Here is a 16,531-nt window from a genome sequence, read left to right on the forward strand (position 1 = left end):
TTAGTCTAAAAAGTAAGACAGGCTTTAATATTTAATGCACAATGTCACTGGCTCCCTTCCTGAGTTCAGATGTCACCAACAGGAAATGGGGTATGCGGAAGGACAAGGGGGAGGTCTACACTCAGAGGGTTTGGTGGTGGCACCCCTACTTGCCCACTCACTTCCAGCATATTGAGACAATGCAGCTTAAATATGCTCAGTTAAGGAGTTTATAGATAATCTGGTTTTTATTAAATTAACCCTCACAAAATGGACAAAAAATGTAAAATGTTAGGGTTCTTATTCTTTTTAACTTTTCTGTTTTTTGTTATTCTACAGTGTATACAGTATATCAGAACAGTAATATAAGTGTATAATTTGTAAATATAAATTAGGTGAATACACTGAAAAATGGGGCAGATAATCAGAAAAGTTTAGAAACAATCTTGACAATTTGGGGGCCAAACTGATAAATTCTATTTCCTTTCCAGACTGCTTGATTATGAGCAATAACTAAAAGGAATGGTAATTAGTTTCTTATTTTTTCTTAAATACTGGCATGTAAACAAGGGTCGCTTATTTGGCTCTTTACTGTGTGTGTGTGTGTGTGTGTGTGTGTGTGTGTGTGTACGCATGGTTTTTTTTTTTTTTACACTGAAGTATAGTTGATTTACAGTATAAGTCTCAGGTGTACAACACAGTGATTCACAATTTTTGAAGTTTATACTCCAGTTATAGTTATTATAAAATATTAGCTATATTCCATGCTGTACAATATATCCTTGTAGCTTATTTATTTTATACATAATAGTATGTACTTCTTAAACCCCTACCCCTTTATTGCCCCTCCCCCCTTCCCCCTCCCCTCTGGTAACCATTAGTCTGTTCTCTGTATCTGTGAGTCTGTTTCTTTTTTGTTATATTCACTAGTTTGTTTTATTTTCTAGATTCCACATATAAGTGGTATCATACAGTATTTGCCTTTCTGAGTTATTTCACTAAGCATAATACCCTATATTATGGTATAGGGTATAATACCCTATACCATAATATAGATCCATCCATGTTGTTGCAAAAGGCAAAATTTCACTCTTGTTCATGGCTGAGCTCTTTATTGACTTTTATTACTCCTTCTTGCTTTCAACCAGAAGTAAGGAGTAACTGAGGACTAGAACACTTGCTCTTAAACAGCTGTGAGCTCTCACAGTTTTTTCCACTTCTGAGTCCTAGTTTCTCGCCTGGAAACTTGAAGGAGTTAAACTCCAGATTCTCTAAAGGCCTGTTCAAGCTCTAATAGGACAAGTATGAACCTGAGAATGAGTCTCCTTGAATTTCGTGCCCAAGGTGCTTCACTTGCCTCGTCCTAGTCCCAGTTCTGAGCTCTAAAATGCTCTAAGGGAATCGATTTGTGCTAAGTCTATCAAAACAAAAGGAATTCAGAGTACACAAATGTGCTCCAAATACCCAGGCAATTTTCTAAGATAATAACAAAAGTTGGAAGAGTACAGGATGTTCGTTGCCTGCCCCAACAGCCATTTTTCTCTCCTTCCTTAGTAATAGAACCTGAATTTATCTGCGATAGTGATTCTCCCAGCCTCGCCAGTAGTTGGTGTGGCATTTAAGCAGAAGTGCTATGAAGAGAGCCTGGGAAAACCTCTTAGAGGGGGTGGAGGAGCAATGCCTTCTGTGTTCCCTCCTCCACCACACTGCCTGAAATGCTACGGTGGGAGCTCTAGAACCACCCTGGACCGGAAGGTAAGATCCACCCCGTAGTGGTAAAGGAGCTATGAGCTGGAGAAGCCTGGGACCCCCTGACTGTGGAATAGCCATATCTGCCTTGCACTGCCTACCTTTAGACTTCCTTTATGCAAGAAACTTCAACCTTACTGAAGGCATTAGTTTTGGGGTTTTCTCTTACATGTTTCTGCATATTAGCTTGACAAATACAGATGGGTTAGCAGTAATTTACAGACTTAATGATAAAGATGGTATTAGAAACCTGGTAAAGAGCAAAGGAAGCAGGCCTCTGACTCTATACAGGGAATGCTTTCTTAACACTTCACTGTATTCTAAGGAAAACAGACAAAAACTAAGGCAGTACCTCGAACTCTAAGAAAAGCTTCCAGCTTTCTTCCCACTTCTGGACCCCTTCAAAGAGTTCTTTGTGAACCTCATAGTAGTTTCTTAACCGCACAATCTCGGCATCATGGAGTTGCAGCAGATTTTCTGTGTAGTCCTCTGCAAGATATAGGCCCAGTAGTTTTAAAAAATCCCTCTAGTGTTTAGTATCCCAATTTACTAATCCCTCATCCCCCTAAAACGGAAACAGAATTTTCTTCCTTACAGTAAAAATGATACACGAGTAAGTGTATGTTGTGGATAATAAAAGCCAGGTTTGTCTCAATCAGTCTGGTGGTACTAGAGACTAAGGGACTAGGGTGTGGACTAAAAGGACTAAGATTCTCAAAACTCTGTCATCTCTTGCCTTGTCTTAGGTTTCGTTCATATTCTTCCTTTCCACCCTGCCCAACAGAGGGCTGAGTCACAGAAAATGTCCAAAAATGTTGAATTTAGTAAAGACGGCTTCATCTTTATATTCAGTTCAGGTCAGACTAGAATTCCATTGGGCCCTGGGGTCATACCTCGTGGGCTCAAATGTGGGCTCTGCCATTTACCTGTTGTGTGTCTCTGGGTTAGGTTGTTCAACATTTATGTGCCTCAGTGTACTCATCTCTTGACATGAGAATTAAGTCAGATAATCCCGTTAAGAGTCTGACATTGCGCCTGGCACAGAGTAAGCACCTGCTAAACTTGAGCTTCACAACTACATGCTACAGAGATATACTGCTTCAGAAACCAGGAGATCCCTTATTTCCCAATAGCATTTGCAAATGCTTATTTGAACGGGAATGGCAATTTATGCTGAATGGCCTGGAAAGGTAGCAATGTCTGTTCAGTAGAGGAAATACTTCCCAGTGAATGTCTGCACTTGTAAAAGACAAGTGAGCAGGCCACATGAAGAGCGACACTTCGGTACGAACCAGAATAGTAAGGGGCAAAAGCTTGTCTCTGCTCCTGGCTATAAAAACACTGGTCCCAGTACTGAGCCAGCTCCACTCGTATTGCCTCAATCACTTTCTTCATGTTTTGCATTTTCAGTTCTTCCAACCGATCCACTTCTAATTGCAGCTGAAACAAAGAGACCTGTTAAAAGTGCTTGTCATACTTGTATATTCACGTAGGTGTGCAAAATATTTTCTCCCTTTTTAATAAAATTACAATACAAAACCACAGAGGTAAGTCAACACTCTTTATGACAATGATAACACAGGAGCCAGAAATCTAAGAAACACGCGAAAGATAAAAGATGAGCAGGCTACTGCCACTCTTCTCTGACGCTTGTCTTAGAAACAGGCTCACTCAAGGCAGAAGCTGGTAAAGACATCAGACTTGACACCAAAATGCCGACCCAGCGCCCTTTGGGTTTCTTACCGCTTTCCGGACCTTGGCCTTTGACCCCGTCATAACTGTGGCCACAGCTTCTCTCTCTTCTGCAGGTATTTGCAACCTATCCCAGAGTTCTCGTATCTGCGCACGTAGCCCCTCACACACTGCTTCGTTTTGTGATTTTCGCGTTTCCAGCTGTGGCAAGGAAAGCCAGTGGTTATAGCGCAGACAGCAGCACAGAGAAGACTGGCCCCTGGCTCCCCACAGACACGTCCGTACCCACATGGGGAAGAAGCACTTTGACAAGACTGTGAAGAGGTGTGTTTTCACGACTTCTGAAAACAAACCGTAAGGCTGTCATTATGGTAGGATCTCAGACCCCAAGAATTAGGATTCAAAGTTTTAATTAAAAAAAATTTTTTTTCAATTAAACACTAAGTTAATTCAAATGATTATTATTATTTCATCCAAAATCTCAATTTCAGGGGATTTCCCTCATGGTCCAGTGGGTAAGACTCCCTGCTCCCAATGTAGGGGGCCAGGGTTCGATCCCTGGTCAGGGAACTAGATCCTGCATGCATGCCGCAACTAAGAGTCTGCATGTTGCAACTAAGGAATCCACGGGCCGCCACTAAAAAAGATCCTGCGTGCCACAACAAAGACCCAGCGCAGCCTAAATGAATGAATGAATAAACATTAAAAAAAAAAACTCAATTTCACATTCTCAGAGCTATATATAAATTAAGGTTTTTGTTTAAAAAAAAATCAAGGTTGTGTTTCATGTAATACTATTATTATTATTTTTTTGGCTCCATTGTGTCTTCGTTGCTGCAGGCAGGCTTTCTCTAGTTGCGGCTAGAGGGAGCTACTCTTCGTTGTAGTGCAAGGGCTTCTCATTGTGGTGGCTTCTCTTGTTGCGGAGCACAGTCTCTAGGCGCGCAGGCTCAGTAGTTGTGGCACACAGGCTCAGTAGTTGTGGCTGGCAGGCTCTAGAGCGCAGGCTCAGTACTTGTGGCGCATGGGCTCAGTTGCTCTGCGGTACGTAGGATCTTCCCGGACCAGGGATTGAACCCGTGTCCCCAGCATTGGCAGGTGGATTCCTAACCACTGGGCCGCCAGGGAAGCCCTATCTCATTATCTTAAAGGAAAAAACTGCATTTTTCTCAGACTGCTGGATACTATGGAGATCCCAGGCCATAATTTGAGTAGACATTACCTGCCGTAGCAACTTCTGTAGTGTTGCAATATTTTCCAAAGATAAACAAAAGGCATCTTCATCTTCACAGACCACATCTCTTTCAAAGCTTGTGTCTGGTGTGTGTTCTAATTCTTCCATACACAGTATAATCTGTCTCTTTATGTTGACAAACTCCTCACGCCTAGATGCCTATAAAAAAAAGAAGATTACAAGATACCTAGAGGAAAGTCAAATGACTTTTAGGAACTATGAATGTAAGCACACCTTTGTTTCCCTCAAAGTTGCCACGTGTTGTCTAAACTGGCTCAGCTCTTCTAAGCTGGGAACTGAGGTGCTGTCAATGTCATAGTGGGGCATGCAAAGAATTTCACACAGTTCTTGATCTTGTTCTTGAAGTAGTTTCAGTTCTTGTTTTCTCTCCTTTTTCTGTTTTCTCATCAGTTCTACCTGAGTGCGCAAATCCTTTTCTAGCTGCAAGATGGTCGTCTCTCCGTCTTCCTGTATGAGACAATGTACTATTGTTAAGGTTCCAAGAGGATTTCTTCAAAGGAAGAGAAGACAACGAAAGAGGACTAGGATGACAGACTTTTAGTTAAACTTAAAAATAAATCAACTTACAGCTAACAGAATATGGCACAGAGAAGGTCCCCTAACAAAGGTCCCCAGTAAGGAGAGGTACCAGGGCACTTTTACAAGAGGTAAAAATTGGTTGAAAAGCTTATTTTGAACTAGCTGTAGGGTAGTATATTTAGCTCCTAACTAACTGTTTATCCCAATAACCCTAAACATCACTCAACCCATAAAAATCAATGTAGTGCTCCTTGCTCTACTCCTAACTGATACGCAGGAGAAAAAGAAAGTGGCAGTTGTATGTCCTATAAATTTTATTCAACATTGGTGAACTAAGAACTGTCATATAATTTAAGGGAGATGTACCACTGTACATCTAACTTCTCACCCAATTTCATATTGAAAATTAAAAAAAAAAGACTAAAGAAACTATTTGTCCAAAATCAATGATATTTATGCCATTTGTGTTGATTTCAGGAAGCTCTACTGATGTCACAGTCTGCCTGACTGCTCTTGGCTACCAGAAGTGAATTAGCCTTAGCCCTTTAGAGACAGTCTCCTCCTCCTAGGCTGACTCCACTGAGATACCCAGGCAGTCCTTTCTGTAACAGGGAGAGGGACCTGAGACCTTATTGGTACCACATTAGCCACTGTGTGCTGTCCTTGCACCCACATCTATTCTAATTACCTTCCCAATCTCCACGTTTGTCTTCATTTTTATGATCCCAACACTGTTTTTACCAGTTCTAACCAGGGATATGTTTTGGAGTCCCTCTGTCATCCATGTCACGCTTGCTGGTGTCCTCATTCAAGTCCCATTTGTGCTGGACTACAGGACAGCAACCTCTCAGCAAGGTACACAGATAAACATGGCATGCCCTGAATTTGACTACACTCTCTTGATATTCCAGCTGGGAGACATCTCTTCTCAAGTGGCCATTCTGGCTCGTTCAGTGATGTGTAGCTTTCGGGTATGAAAAAATCCACAGAGGCGGGTTTTTTGGGTAACTTTTCTTTATATTACTAGTCACTTTTGTTTCCTAAGTAGCTCTCTTCACTTTCTTTCAAAGAAAGAATGGAATGATATCATCTATGCCTAGCTCAGAGTTTAAAAAAAATTTTGTGTCCTACAAATTGATAGTAAGAGGCTTGTTTTTGATTAAAACATTGCAACACTTAGCTGCTTCACCTCTCAACAGGGCAACTCTTCACATAAGTGAAAATTGCTTTGCTGGAACCTAGTAACTAGGCAGCACATTTCCCCCATTTCTCATGTCCAGTATCAGCCCTACAAGGAAACTTTCCACCTGTAGCCCCAAATCAAAGTTCTTCCCTAAATCTCAGACCCAAGCAGATCCCCTGAAATCCTGCCATGTACCTGAAATGGCTCGACATGTAGCTCACTGCACAGAGTGTTCAGCTCTTTTTGGCAGATGGCTATGCTTTTGATGAGCCTTTCCTTCAGGCTTTCCTCTTCAGCAATCATCATATCCAGGAGGTCCTACGAGAGATAAGACAGTCCCATAAAAGTTTTGGGTGTTTTCTCCATTGGCCTCAAACAACAAATAACACCAAAACCCTCATAATTTCAAATTTTAAAGGAAGGACTTAAACAAAACCAGGACTTCCCTGGCGGTCCAGTGGTTAAGATTCTGCGCTCCCAATGCAGGGGGCACAGGTTCGATCCCTGGTCGGGGAACTAGGATCCTATATGCTGCATGGTGCGGCCAAAACAAACAAACAAACAAACAAAAAACCAGGAGGAGCCTGTGACATCCTAGTGTCATTTCTATATGCTATCTTAGATGAGACACCAACATCCTTACCCCTGTCCCACTACAAAGAGATCACTATTACTCAACTCACCTTGATATGCTTCTTTACAACCTCAGTTCTTTGTAACCGCTGGTCCTCTGGAATCCCAATCAATTCCCATATTTCCCGAAGGTGATTCAGGGCTTTCTGGAGACATACTATGGACTCCTCTGCCAGCACCTCACTAAAAAGCAAAAGAGAAGCCAGCTACATGAGCCACTGCCTCCAGACTAAAAGCAGTATTTACAGAAACTAAACAAACTAGTTTCGCAGTGGGCTCAAGGCCAAAACAAATTGAAAACAAGCATTCAGCTTAACTCATCTTGAACACTCCCCTATCCTTCCCCCTCCAAACACCACAACACTGGCAAAGCAAAATCCAGTATCATATTATCAATTCAGTGTGGAAATTCAATCTTCTGAAAAATACTCAGAATCTGGACTTTGATCAATGATTCTACCTATGGCAGTACAATACAGAATTTTACACGCTTTTATTAAAGAAAAAACAGACAAAAATGTCAGCTCCTATAAAATAGCTGGCAATTTATTGCGATTTTGTTACTCATTTTTTTCCCTTCCTGTTTTTTTAAGCTATAATTGACATATATAGCACTGAATAAGTTTAAGGTGTACAGCATGATTTGATTTACATACATCATAAAGTAATTATCACAATAAGTTTAGTAAACATCCATCATCTCATATAGGTACAAAATAAAAAGAAAAAAAATTTTTTTCCTTGTGATGAGAACTCATAGGGTTTACTCTCTTAACAACTTTCATAAATAACATACAGTGGTGCTGGGACTTCCGTGGTTGTCCAGTGGATAAGGCTCCGCACTCCCAGTGCAGGGGGCCCGGGTTTGATCCCTGGTCAGGGAACTAGATCCCGAGTGCATGCCGCAGCTAGGAGTCCACATGCTGCAACTAAAGATCCTGCACGCCTCAAAAAGACCCGGCGCAGCCATCCATAAATAAATAAAATAAATAAGTATTTTTAAAAATACAGTGGTGCTAATTATATTTATCATGTTCTATATTACATCCCTAGTACTTATTTATCTTAAAACTGATTCCTTATAACCTTTTGACTGCCCTCATCCAATTACCCACCCCCAGCCTCTACCTAAGACTCTAATCTCTTTTTCTATGAGTTTGTTTTTGAAATATAATTGACCTATAACACTATGTTAGTTCCTGTTACAGAACACAGTGATTTTATATTTCTATACATTTCAAACTGATCACCACAATAAGCCTAGCTATGATATGTCACCATACAAAGATATTACATAGTTATTGACTATATTCCCACACTGTACATTTCATACCTGTGATGCATTTATTTTGCAACTGGAAGTTTGTATATCTTAATCTGCCTCACCTATTTCTTTCCTCCCCCTACCCCCCACCCCTCTTGGCAAATTCCTGTTTGTTCTCTGTATCTATAACTGTGTTTACATTTTATTATGTTTGTTCATTTGTTTTATCTTTTTAAATTCCACATATAAGTGAAATTACATGGTATTTGTCTATCTCTGTCTGACTTATTTCACTTAGCATAATGTCCTCTAAGTCCATCCATGTTGTCACAAATGGCAAGAATTCATTCTTTTTTTATGGCTGAGTAATATTCCAGTGTGTGTGTGCATGCACACACACATACATACATACACACACAAACATACACACATATTCTTTATCCATTCATCTACTGATGGGCACTTAGGTTGCTTCCACATCTTGGAGCTGCAATGAACATAGAGGTGCACATATCTTTTCAAATTAAGTGTTTTGTTTTCTTTGGATAAATACTCAGGAGTGGAACTGCTAGATCATATGGTAGTTCTATTTCTAATTTTTTTTTTTTTTTTTTGCGGTACGCGGGCCTCTCACTGTTGTGGCCTCTCCCGTTGCGGAGCACAGGCTCTGGACGCGCAGGCTCAGCGGCCATGGCTCACGGGCCCAGCCGCTCCACAGCATGTGGGATCCTCCCGGACTGGGGCACGAACCCGTGTCCCCTGCATCGGCAGGTGGACTCTCAACCACTGTGTCACCAGGGAAGCCTCTATTTCTAATTTTTTGAGGAATCTCCATACTGTTTTCCATAGTGGCTACTCCAATTTATATCCCCACCAACAGTGCACAAGCGTTCCCTTTTCTCCACATCCTCACCAATATGCGTTATGTTGTCTTTAATAATAATCATTCTGACAGTTGTGAGGTGATTATCTCATTGTGGTTTTGATTTGCATTTCCCTTTTGATTAGTAATGTTAAGCATCTTTTCATGTGCCTGTTGACTATCTGTATGTCTTCCTTGGAAAAATGTCTATTCAGATCCTCTGCCCATTTTTTAATCAGGTTGCTTGTTCTTCTCAATGTTGAGTTGTGTAAGTTCTCTGTATATTTTGGAATATTAACCCTTTCTCAGATATACTGTTTTCAAATATCTTCTCCCATTCAGTAGGTGGCCTTGTTGTTGTTCTTAAATTACAACTATTAATTTACAGAATGACTAAAATTTAAAAAATAATCAGGTGTTGGTGAGTATACAGAAAAGCCAGAACTTTCATATACTACTACTTGGAGTGTGAATTGGTACAACCACTTTGAAAACTGTTGGCAGTATCTGCTAAAGCTGAACCCAGCAGTTCCATGTCTACATATGTAGAAATGCACACATATGTACCAAAGGTGTGTACCAGAATGATCAAAGCAGCGCTACTCATAATATCATAAAGGTAGAAACAACCTAGATGTCCATCAACAGAATAGAGAAACAGTACATTCCTACAATGGAATAATGCAGCAATGAATAAAAAACATGGGTGAATCTCAGAAACATCACGTTGAACTATGCTAAATGAAAGAGGTCAAATGCAAAAAGACTACATACTATATGATTCTACCTTATGAAATTTTAGAAAAGGCAAAATTATAGTGAAAGAAAGCAAATGAGCTGCCTGGAATCGGGACAGGGGATCAACTGCAGAGGGGCACAAGGCAACTATTTTTAGGGTGACAGAATGGTTCTAGATCTTAATGGTGATGGTGATTACATAACTATACACAGTGACCAAAATTCAAACTGTACATGTGAAATGAGTCAATTTTACTGTATGTAAATTATACCTCAAATCTTAAAGAAAAAAAAAGGGAGGTAAAAGAAACAACTAAGATGGAAAAACAGAACAAAAAGTTGGGGAAGAAGATGAAAAACAGACAGATATGCAAGCACCTATCACTACGTGATTCCAATTATACAAAGTTCAAAAACAGGCAGAACTAAGCTTTGCTTTGAGAAGTCAGGATAGTGGTTGTCATTGTCCTGGGAAGTGGTGACTTTTGGAGAGGGCACAAGGAGGGGTGGTTACACAGCGTGTGCTGACTTTATGAAAAGCTATCAAGTTTTCACTTGACCTGTGTGCATTTCTGAATATATGTTACACTTCAATTACAAAAAGTTTATTTAAAAATTATTCACTGATGGGCTTCCCTGGTGGCACAGTGGTTGAGAGTCCGCCTGCTGATGCAGGGGACACGGGATCGTGCCCCGGTCCGGGAGGATCCCACATGTCGTGGAGCAGCTGGGCCCATGAGCCATGTCTGTTGAGCCTGCGCGTCCGGAGCCTGTGCTCCGCAAGGGGAGAGGCCACAACAGTGAGAAGCTCACATACCGAAAAAAAAAAAAAAATTATTCACTCTTTATCTGAAGCACAAATTTAACTGTGTACCTTGTGTTTTATCTTTCAAAAAAAACTTTAGTTTTTTTTTTTTTTGGCCTCACTGCACAACTTGTGAGATCTTAGCTCCCCGACCAGGGATGGAACCTGTGCCCTCAGTGATGAAAGCACAGTCTTAACCACTGCCCGCCAGGGAATTCTCAAAAAAACCTTTATTTTAAAAATGACAACCCTTAGTCTGCTTCACACAGCATTTAAATAACAGAGATCTTCTCTCCTTTCTTGGTACACCTGGATAACAAAGAGACCACTCTGGCACCAGAGAAACTAAACTCTGGATGTGCTTTTCTATCAGTCAGCCAGGAGGCCTCGAACAAGTCACTGAAGCTCTTTGTGTGCAAATGATGAGGACAGAGGCTCTCACTGGCCCCCTCTGTTGCAGCATATTCAGGGGTTCTGAATCACCAGCCTAGATCTCCAAGAACATCAGTTTCTCCATAAGTTTTTTTTTCTTTTCTGCTCACTTCTTCCTTCCTTCCTTCCTTCCTTCCTTCCTTCCTTCCTTCCTCCCTCCCTCTCTCTCTCTCCCTCCCTCCCTCTCTCCCTCTCTGTCTCTATTTATTTTATGTTATTTTTGGCTGCGTTGGGTCTTTGTTGCTGCGCTGGCTTTCTCTAGTTGCGGCGAGCGGGGGCTACTCTTCATTGTGCTGTGCAGGCTTCTCATTGCAGTGGCTTCTCTTGTTGTGGAGCACAGGCTCTAGGGCGCACGGGTTTCAGTAGTTGTGGCACGTGGACTCAGCAGTTTTGGTGCATGAGCTTAGTTGCTCCACAGCATGTGGGATCCTCCTGGACTAGGGCTTGAACCCGTGTCCGCTGCATTGGCAGGCGGATTCCCAACCTTGCACCACCAGGGAAGTCCTCCTTAGGTTTTAATATATTCACATCCAAGACATTTCTCTAGCCAAGAAATCCCAACTCAAAGGTTGCCTGTCCTAGTTCAAGAAAAGCTTCTGCACAAATACCAGCTGCCTATACCAGATGGCCAATTATCAATACCCACATAATAGAGTATTTAAAAGAATTTACAGGGACTTCCCTGGTGGTCCAGTGGGTAAGACTTGGCACTCCCAGTGCAGGGGGCCCGGGTTTGATCCCTGGTCAGGGAACTAGATCCCACGTGCATGCCACAACTAAGACCCCGGCGCAGCCAAAATTATTTTAAAAAAAAAAAGGGCTTCCCTGGTGGCGCAGTGGTTGAGAGTCCGCCTGCCGATGCGGGGGACACGGGTTCGTGGCCCTGTGCGGGAGGATCCCACATGCCGCGGAGCGGTTGGGCCCATGGGCCATGGCCGCTGAGCCTGCGCGTCTGGAGCCTGTGCTCCGCAATGGGAGAGGCCACAACAGTGAGAGGCCCGCGTGCCGCAAAAAAAAAAAAAAAAGAATTTACTGTACTCCATTTTAGAAATGTTAACAGGTATCAAGGTATTTAATATAATCTCAATTAACTGAAGTTTAACTAAAGTGCTTCCTCAGACAAATAATCCCTTTGCACCTCACTTTTTAAGACAAAAGAACCCACAAGTCAAAATCCTAATTTTAGCATTTTATGTAAAATAACCTATACAAGAGGGATTTCCCTGGTGGCGCAGTGGTTAAGACTCTGTGCTCCCAATGCAGGGGGCCCAGGTTGAATCCCTGGTCAGGGAACTAGATCCCACATGCATGCCACAACTAAGAGTTGGCATGCCACAACTAAGGAGCCCACGTGCCACAACTAAGGAGCCCACCTGCTGCAACTAAGGAGCCAGTGAGCCACAACTAAGAAGCCAGCGAGCCGCGACTAAGGAGCCCATGTGCCACAACTAAGACCCAGTGCAACCAAATAAATAAACATTTTTTTAAAAATTAAAAAATAAAATAACCTACAAGAGGACTTCCCTGGCAGTCCAGTGGTTAAGACTCCGTGCTCCCAATGCAGGGGGCCCAGGTTGAATCCCTGGTCAGGGAACTAGATTCCACATGTATGCCACAACTAAGGAGCCCACCTGCTGCAACTAAGGAGCCCACCTGCTGCAACTAAGGAGCCAGCGAGCCGCAACTAAGGAGCCCGTGTGCCACAACTAAGACAGTGTAAACAACCCAAATGGCCATCAACTAATGAACAGGTAAATATGATATACCTATACAATGGAATAATATTTGACAATAAACCTTGAAAACATTATGCCAAGTGAAAGAAGCCAGTCACAAAAGAGGACATATCATGATTCCATTTATGTGAAATATCCAAAATAGGCAAATCTATAGAGAAAGAAGTGAATTAGCAGTTGCCTAGGGCTGGGATTCAGGGGAGGGAGGTGGGTGGGAAAAGGGGATTGACCGCTAATAGGTATGAGTTTTTTAAAGGGATAATAAAAATGTTAACTGACTGCAGTGATAGTTGCACAACTCTGAATATACTAAACATAATTAAATTGTGACGTTAAATAGGTGAATTGTATAGTATGAGGATTGTATCTCAATAAAGCTGTTATTTAAAAAAATCTGGCACATAATAGAAAGTTGTGAAATTTGTGACTTAACTTGAAAAAGATATGATTGCTAATTCATTTAGTCAAATTACTTCTACAAAATAAAATGACATGAAATTGGGATAAAATTCATAGATCTCAAATTCAATTAAAACCAAAACAAACACCTATACAGCAGATGGACTGCTAAACTCCAGCAGATGGGCCTAAACACAATTTGTTATAATGAAAAAGTTAACCCTCCCTTGGAGCTGATTACTTTAATAAGTGTTTGGAATTACCAAATATTCTAGAAGCAGTTCTCATGACAGTATAATTTTCTCTTTTTTTTTTGAATTTTATTTATTTTTTATACAGCAGTTATTAGTTATCTATCTTATTAGTTATCTGTTTTATACATATTAGTGTATACATGTCAATCCCAATCTCCCAATTCATCCCACCCCCCCAAGCCCCACCGCTTTCCCCCCTTGGTGTCCATACGTTCGTTCTCTACATCTGTGTCCAGTGAGTAAGACTCCACGCTCCCAGTGCAGAGGGGCTGGGTTCAATCCCTGGCCAGGGAACTAGATCCCACATGCATGCCGCAACTAAGAGTTCGTGTGTTGCAACTAAAGATCCCGTGTGCCACAACTAAGATCTGGTGTGGCCTAAATAAATAAATAAATATTAAGGGGAAGAAAAAAAAAAAGACAGCCAGAATCTCACCCCTCCCCACTTCTGCCTTTACCTCCCTGGTCCAGGTCACCACTATCATCTCTTCATCTGTACCACTGCCCTGGTCTTTTAATTGGTCTCCCTGGTTCTGCCTTGGCCTCCTTAAGCTTATTGTGTGCACAGAAGCCACAAGCCTCCATGCCCTCAAAATCCTCCAGTGATTCCTTATCTTAGAGGAAAAGCTTCTGCCTTTACAAAGGCCTCCAGAGCCCTTTAATCTACTCCAGTCACACTGGACTCCTTGCTCTTTTGGGAGACCACCGGGCACTATCCTACCTCAGGCACTGGCATTTGCTATTCCCTCAACCTAGACTGTCTTCCCCTAGGTGTCCCATGGCTTGCCCCTTGCCGCCTTTAGGTCTTTTCTCAAAGATCACCTTCTCAGGGAGGCCTTTCCTGACCAATCTCTTTAACACTGCAACTCCCCTTTCCCACACCTTCAGTGCTTATCCCCTTTCTCTGCTTGATTTCTCTCCATAGCACTTATTACCATTTAATGTAAAATTTGCTTACTTATTACCTTTTCACTTTGTTATTAAAATGTAACCTCCAATGGGCAAGGATGTCAGTTGTGTTCACTGCTGAATCCCCAACACTTAGAATGGTGTCTTATATATAATAAACATTCAAGAAGAATCTTTGAACAAATAAAGATGTTTCAAAAAAGCTGTATGATCTTACGACGCCTGAGTGCAGTCACTGTGGATAATAATTATCATGGTATACTACTCAATCTACAGATCTAATGTGATCCCTATCAAATTATCCAGGACATTTTTCACAGAAATAGAACAAATAATCCTAAAATTTATGTGGAACCATAAAAGACCCAGAATTGCCAAAGCAATCCTGAGGAAAAAGAACAAAACAGGAGGCATAAGCCTCCCAGACTTCAGACAATACTACAAAGGTACAGTAATCAAAACAGCATGGTACTGGCAAAAAAACAGACATTTGGATAAATGGAACAGAATACAGTGCCCAGAGATAAACCCATACACCTATGGACAATTAACCTTTGACAAAGGAGGCAAGAATACACAATGGGGAAAAGACAGTCTCTTCAGCAAGCAGTGTTAGGAAAGCTGGACAGCTGCATGTAAATCAATGAAGTTAGAACACACCATCACACCACACACAAAAATAAACTCAAAATGGCTTAAAGACTTAAATATAAGTCATGACACCATAAAACTCCTAGAAAAGAACATAAGCAAAACATTCTCCTACATAAATTGTACCACTGTTTTCTTAGTTCAGTCTCCCAAGGCAATAGAAATAAAAACAAAAATTAACAAATGGGACCTAATCAAACCTACAGGCTGTTGCACAGCAAAGGAAACCATAAAAAAATGAAAAGACAACCTACAGAATGGGAGAAAACATTTGCAAATGATGCGACAGATAAGGGCTTAATCTCCAAAATATACCAACAGCTCATACAATTCAACAACAAAAAAACCCAAACAACCCAATTGAAAAATGGGCAGAAGACCTTAATAGACATTTCTCCAAAGAAGACATACAGATGGCCAGCAGGCACATGAAAAGATGCTCAACATCACTAATTATTAGAGAAACGCAAATCAAAACTACAGTGAGGTACCACCTCACACTGGTCAGAATAGCCATCATAAAAAGTCTACAAATAACAAATGCTGGAGAGAGTGTGGAGAAAAGGGAAACCTCCTACACTATTGGTGGGAATGTAAGTTAGTGCAGCCACTATGGAAAACAGTGTGGAGGTTCCTCAAAAAACTAAAAACAGAGTTGCCATATGATCCAGCAATTCCACTCCTGGGGCATACACCCAGACTAACTATAATTTGAAAAAATACATGCACCCCTATGTTCACTACTTAACAATAGCCAAGGCATGGAAACAACCTAAATGTCCATTGACAGATGAATGGATAAAGAAGATGTGGGGCTTCCCTGGTGGCGCAGTGGTTAAGAAACCACCTGCCAATGCAGGGGACACGGGTTCGATCCCTGGTCTGGGAAGATCCCACATGCCATGGAGCAACTAAGCCGGTACGCCACAACTACTGAGCCTGCGCTCTAAAGCTCGCGAGCCACAACTACTGAAGCCTGTGGGCCTGCAGCCCGTGCTCCACAACAAGAGAAGCCACCACCATGAGAAGCCCACGCACCACAACAAAGAGTAGACTCCGCTCGCCACAACTAGAGAAAGCCCACGCGAAGCAACGAGGACCCAACACAGCCAAAAATAAATGAATAAATAAATAAATTTAAATAAATAAATAAATAAATAAAATGGTGTTTTAAAAAAGAATATATATGTGTATAACTGAATCACTTTGCTGTACAGCAGAAATTAAACACAACATTGTAAATTTCAATAAGACTTTAAAAATAAATAAAAGCATAAAAAATGTTACAAAAATAATCATCATGGTACAATTATGTAGTGCCTTTCTAAACGGTTTCAGGTAATTCCCTAAAAGGTGCAAACTTGAGACTTTTTTCTTAATACATCACTGAAAAACTGAGGGTGCTTACAAGAATACCACCCAAGAATACAGAGGTTGAAAAGGGGGGCCAATTTTTCCAGTCTCTTGAACC

At 41.3% G+C, this 16,531-nt stretch overlaps 1 protein-coding gene across 6 annotated transcripts in view; it reads right to left on the reverse strand.

Moving 5' to 3' along the window:
- PRC1 (protein regulator of cytokinesis 1) overlaps positions 1-16,531 on the reverse strand; it is a 29,263-nt gene that overhangs the window by 10,989 nt on the left and 1,743 nt on the right. For all 6 annotated transcript variants that reach the window (XM_082619320.1, XM_082619321.1, XM_082619323.1 and 3 more), the window contains exons 2-8: positions 7,061-7,193; positions 6,573-6,695; positions 4,889-5,122; positions 4,643-4,813; positions 3,472-3,621; positions 3,021-3,168; positions 2,081-2,217 (exon numbers count right to left, since the gene is read on the reverse strand). In XM_082619320.1, the coding sequence (XP_082475446.1) occupies positions 2,081-2,217; positions 3,021-3,168; positions 3,472-3,621; positions 4,643-4,813; positions 4,889-5,122; positions 6,573-6,695; positions 7,061-7,193 (1,096 nt within the window). The remainder of the gene's footprint in view (positions 1-2,080; positions 2,218-3,020; positions 3,169-3,471; positions 3,622-4,642; positions 4,814-4,888; positions 5,123-6,572; positions 6,696-7,060; positions 7,194-16,531) is intronic.

The sequence above is a fragment of the Mesoplodon mirus genome (assembly GCF_964341445.2).
Source record: "Mesoplodon mirus genome assembly, chromosome: 4".
Classification (NCBI taxonomy): domain Eukaryota; kingdom Metazoa; phylum Chordata; class Mammalia; order Artiodactyla; family Ziphiidae; genus Mesoplodon; species Mesoplodon mirus.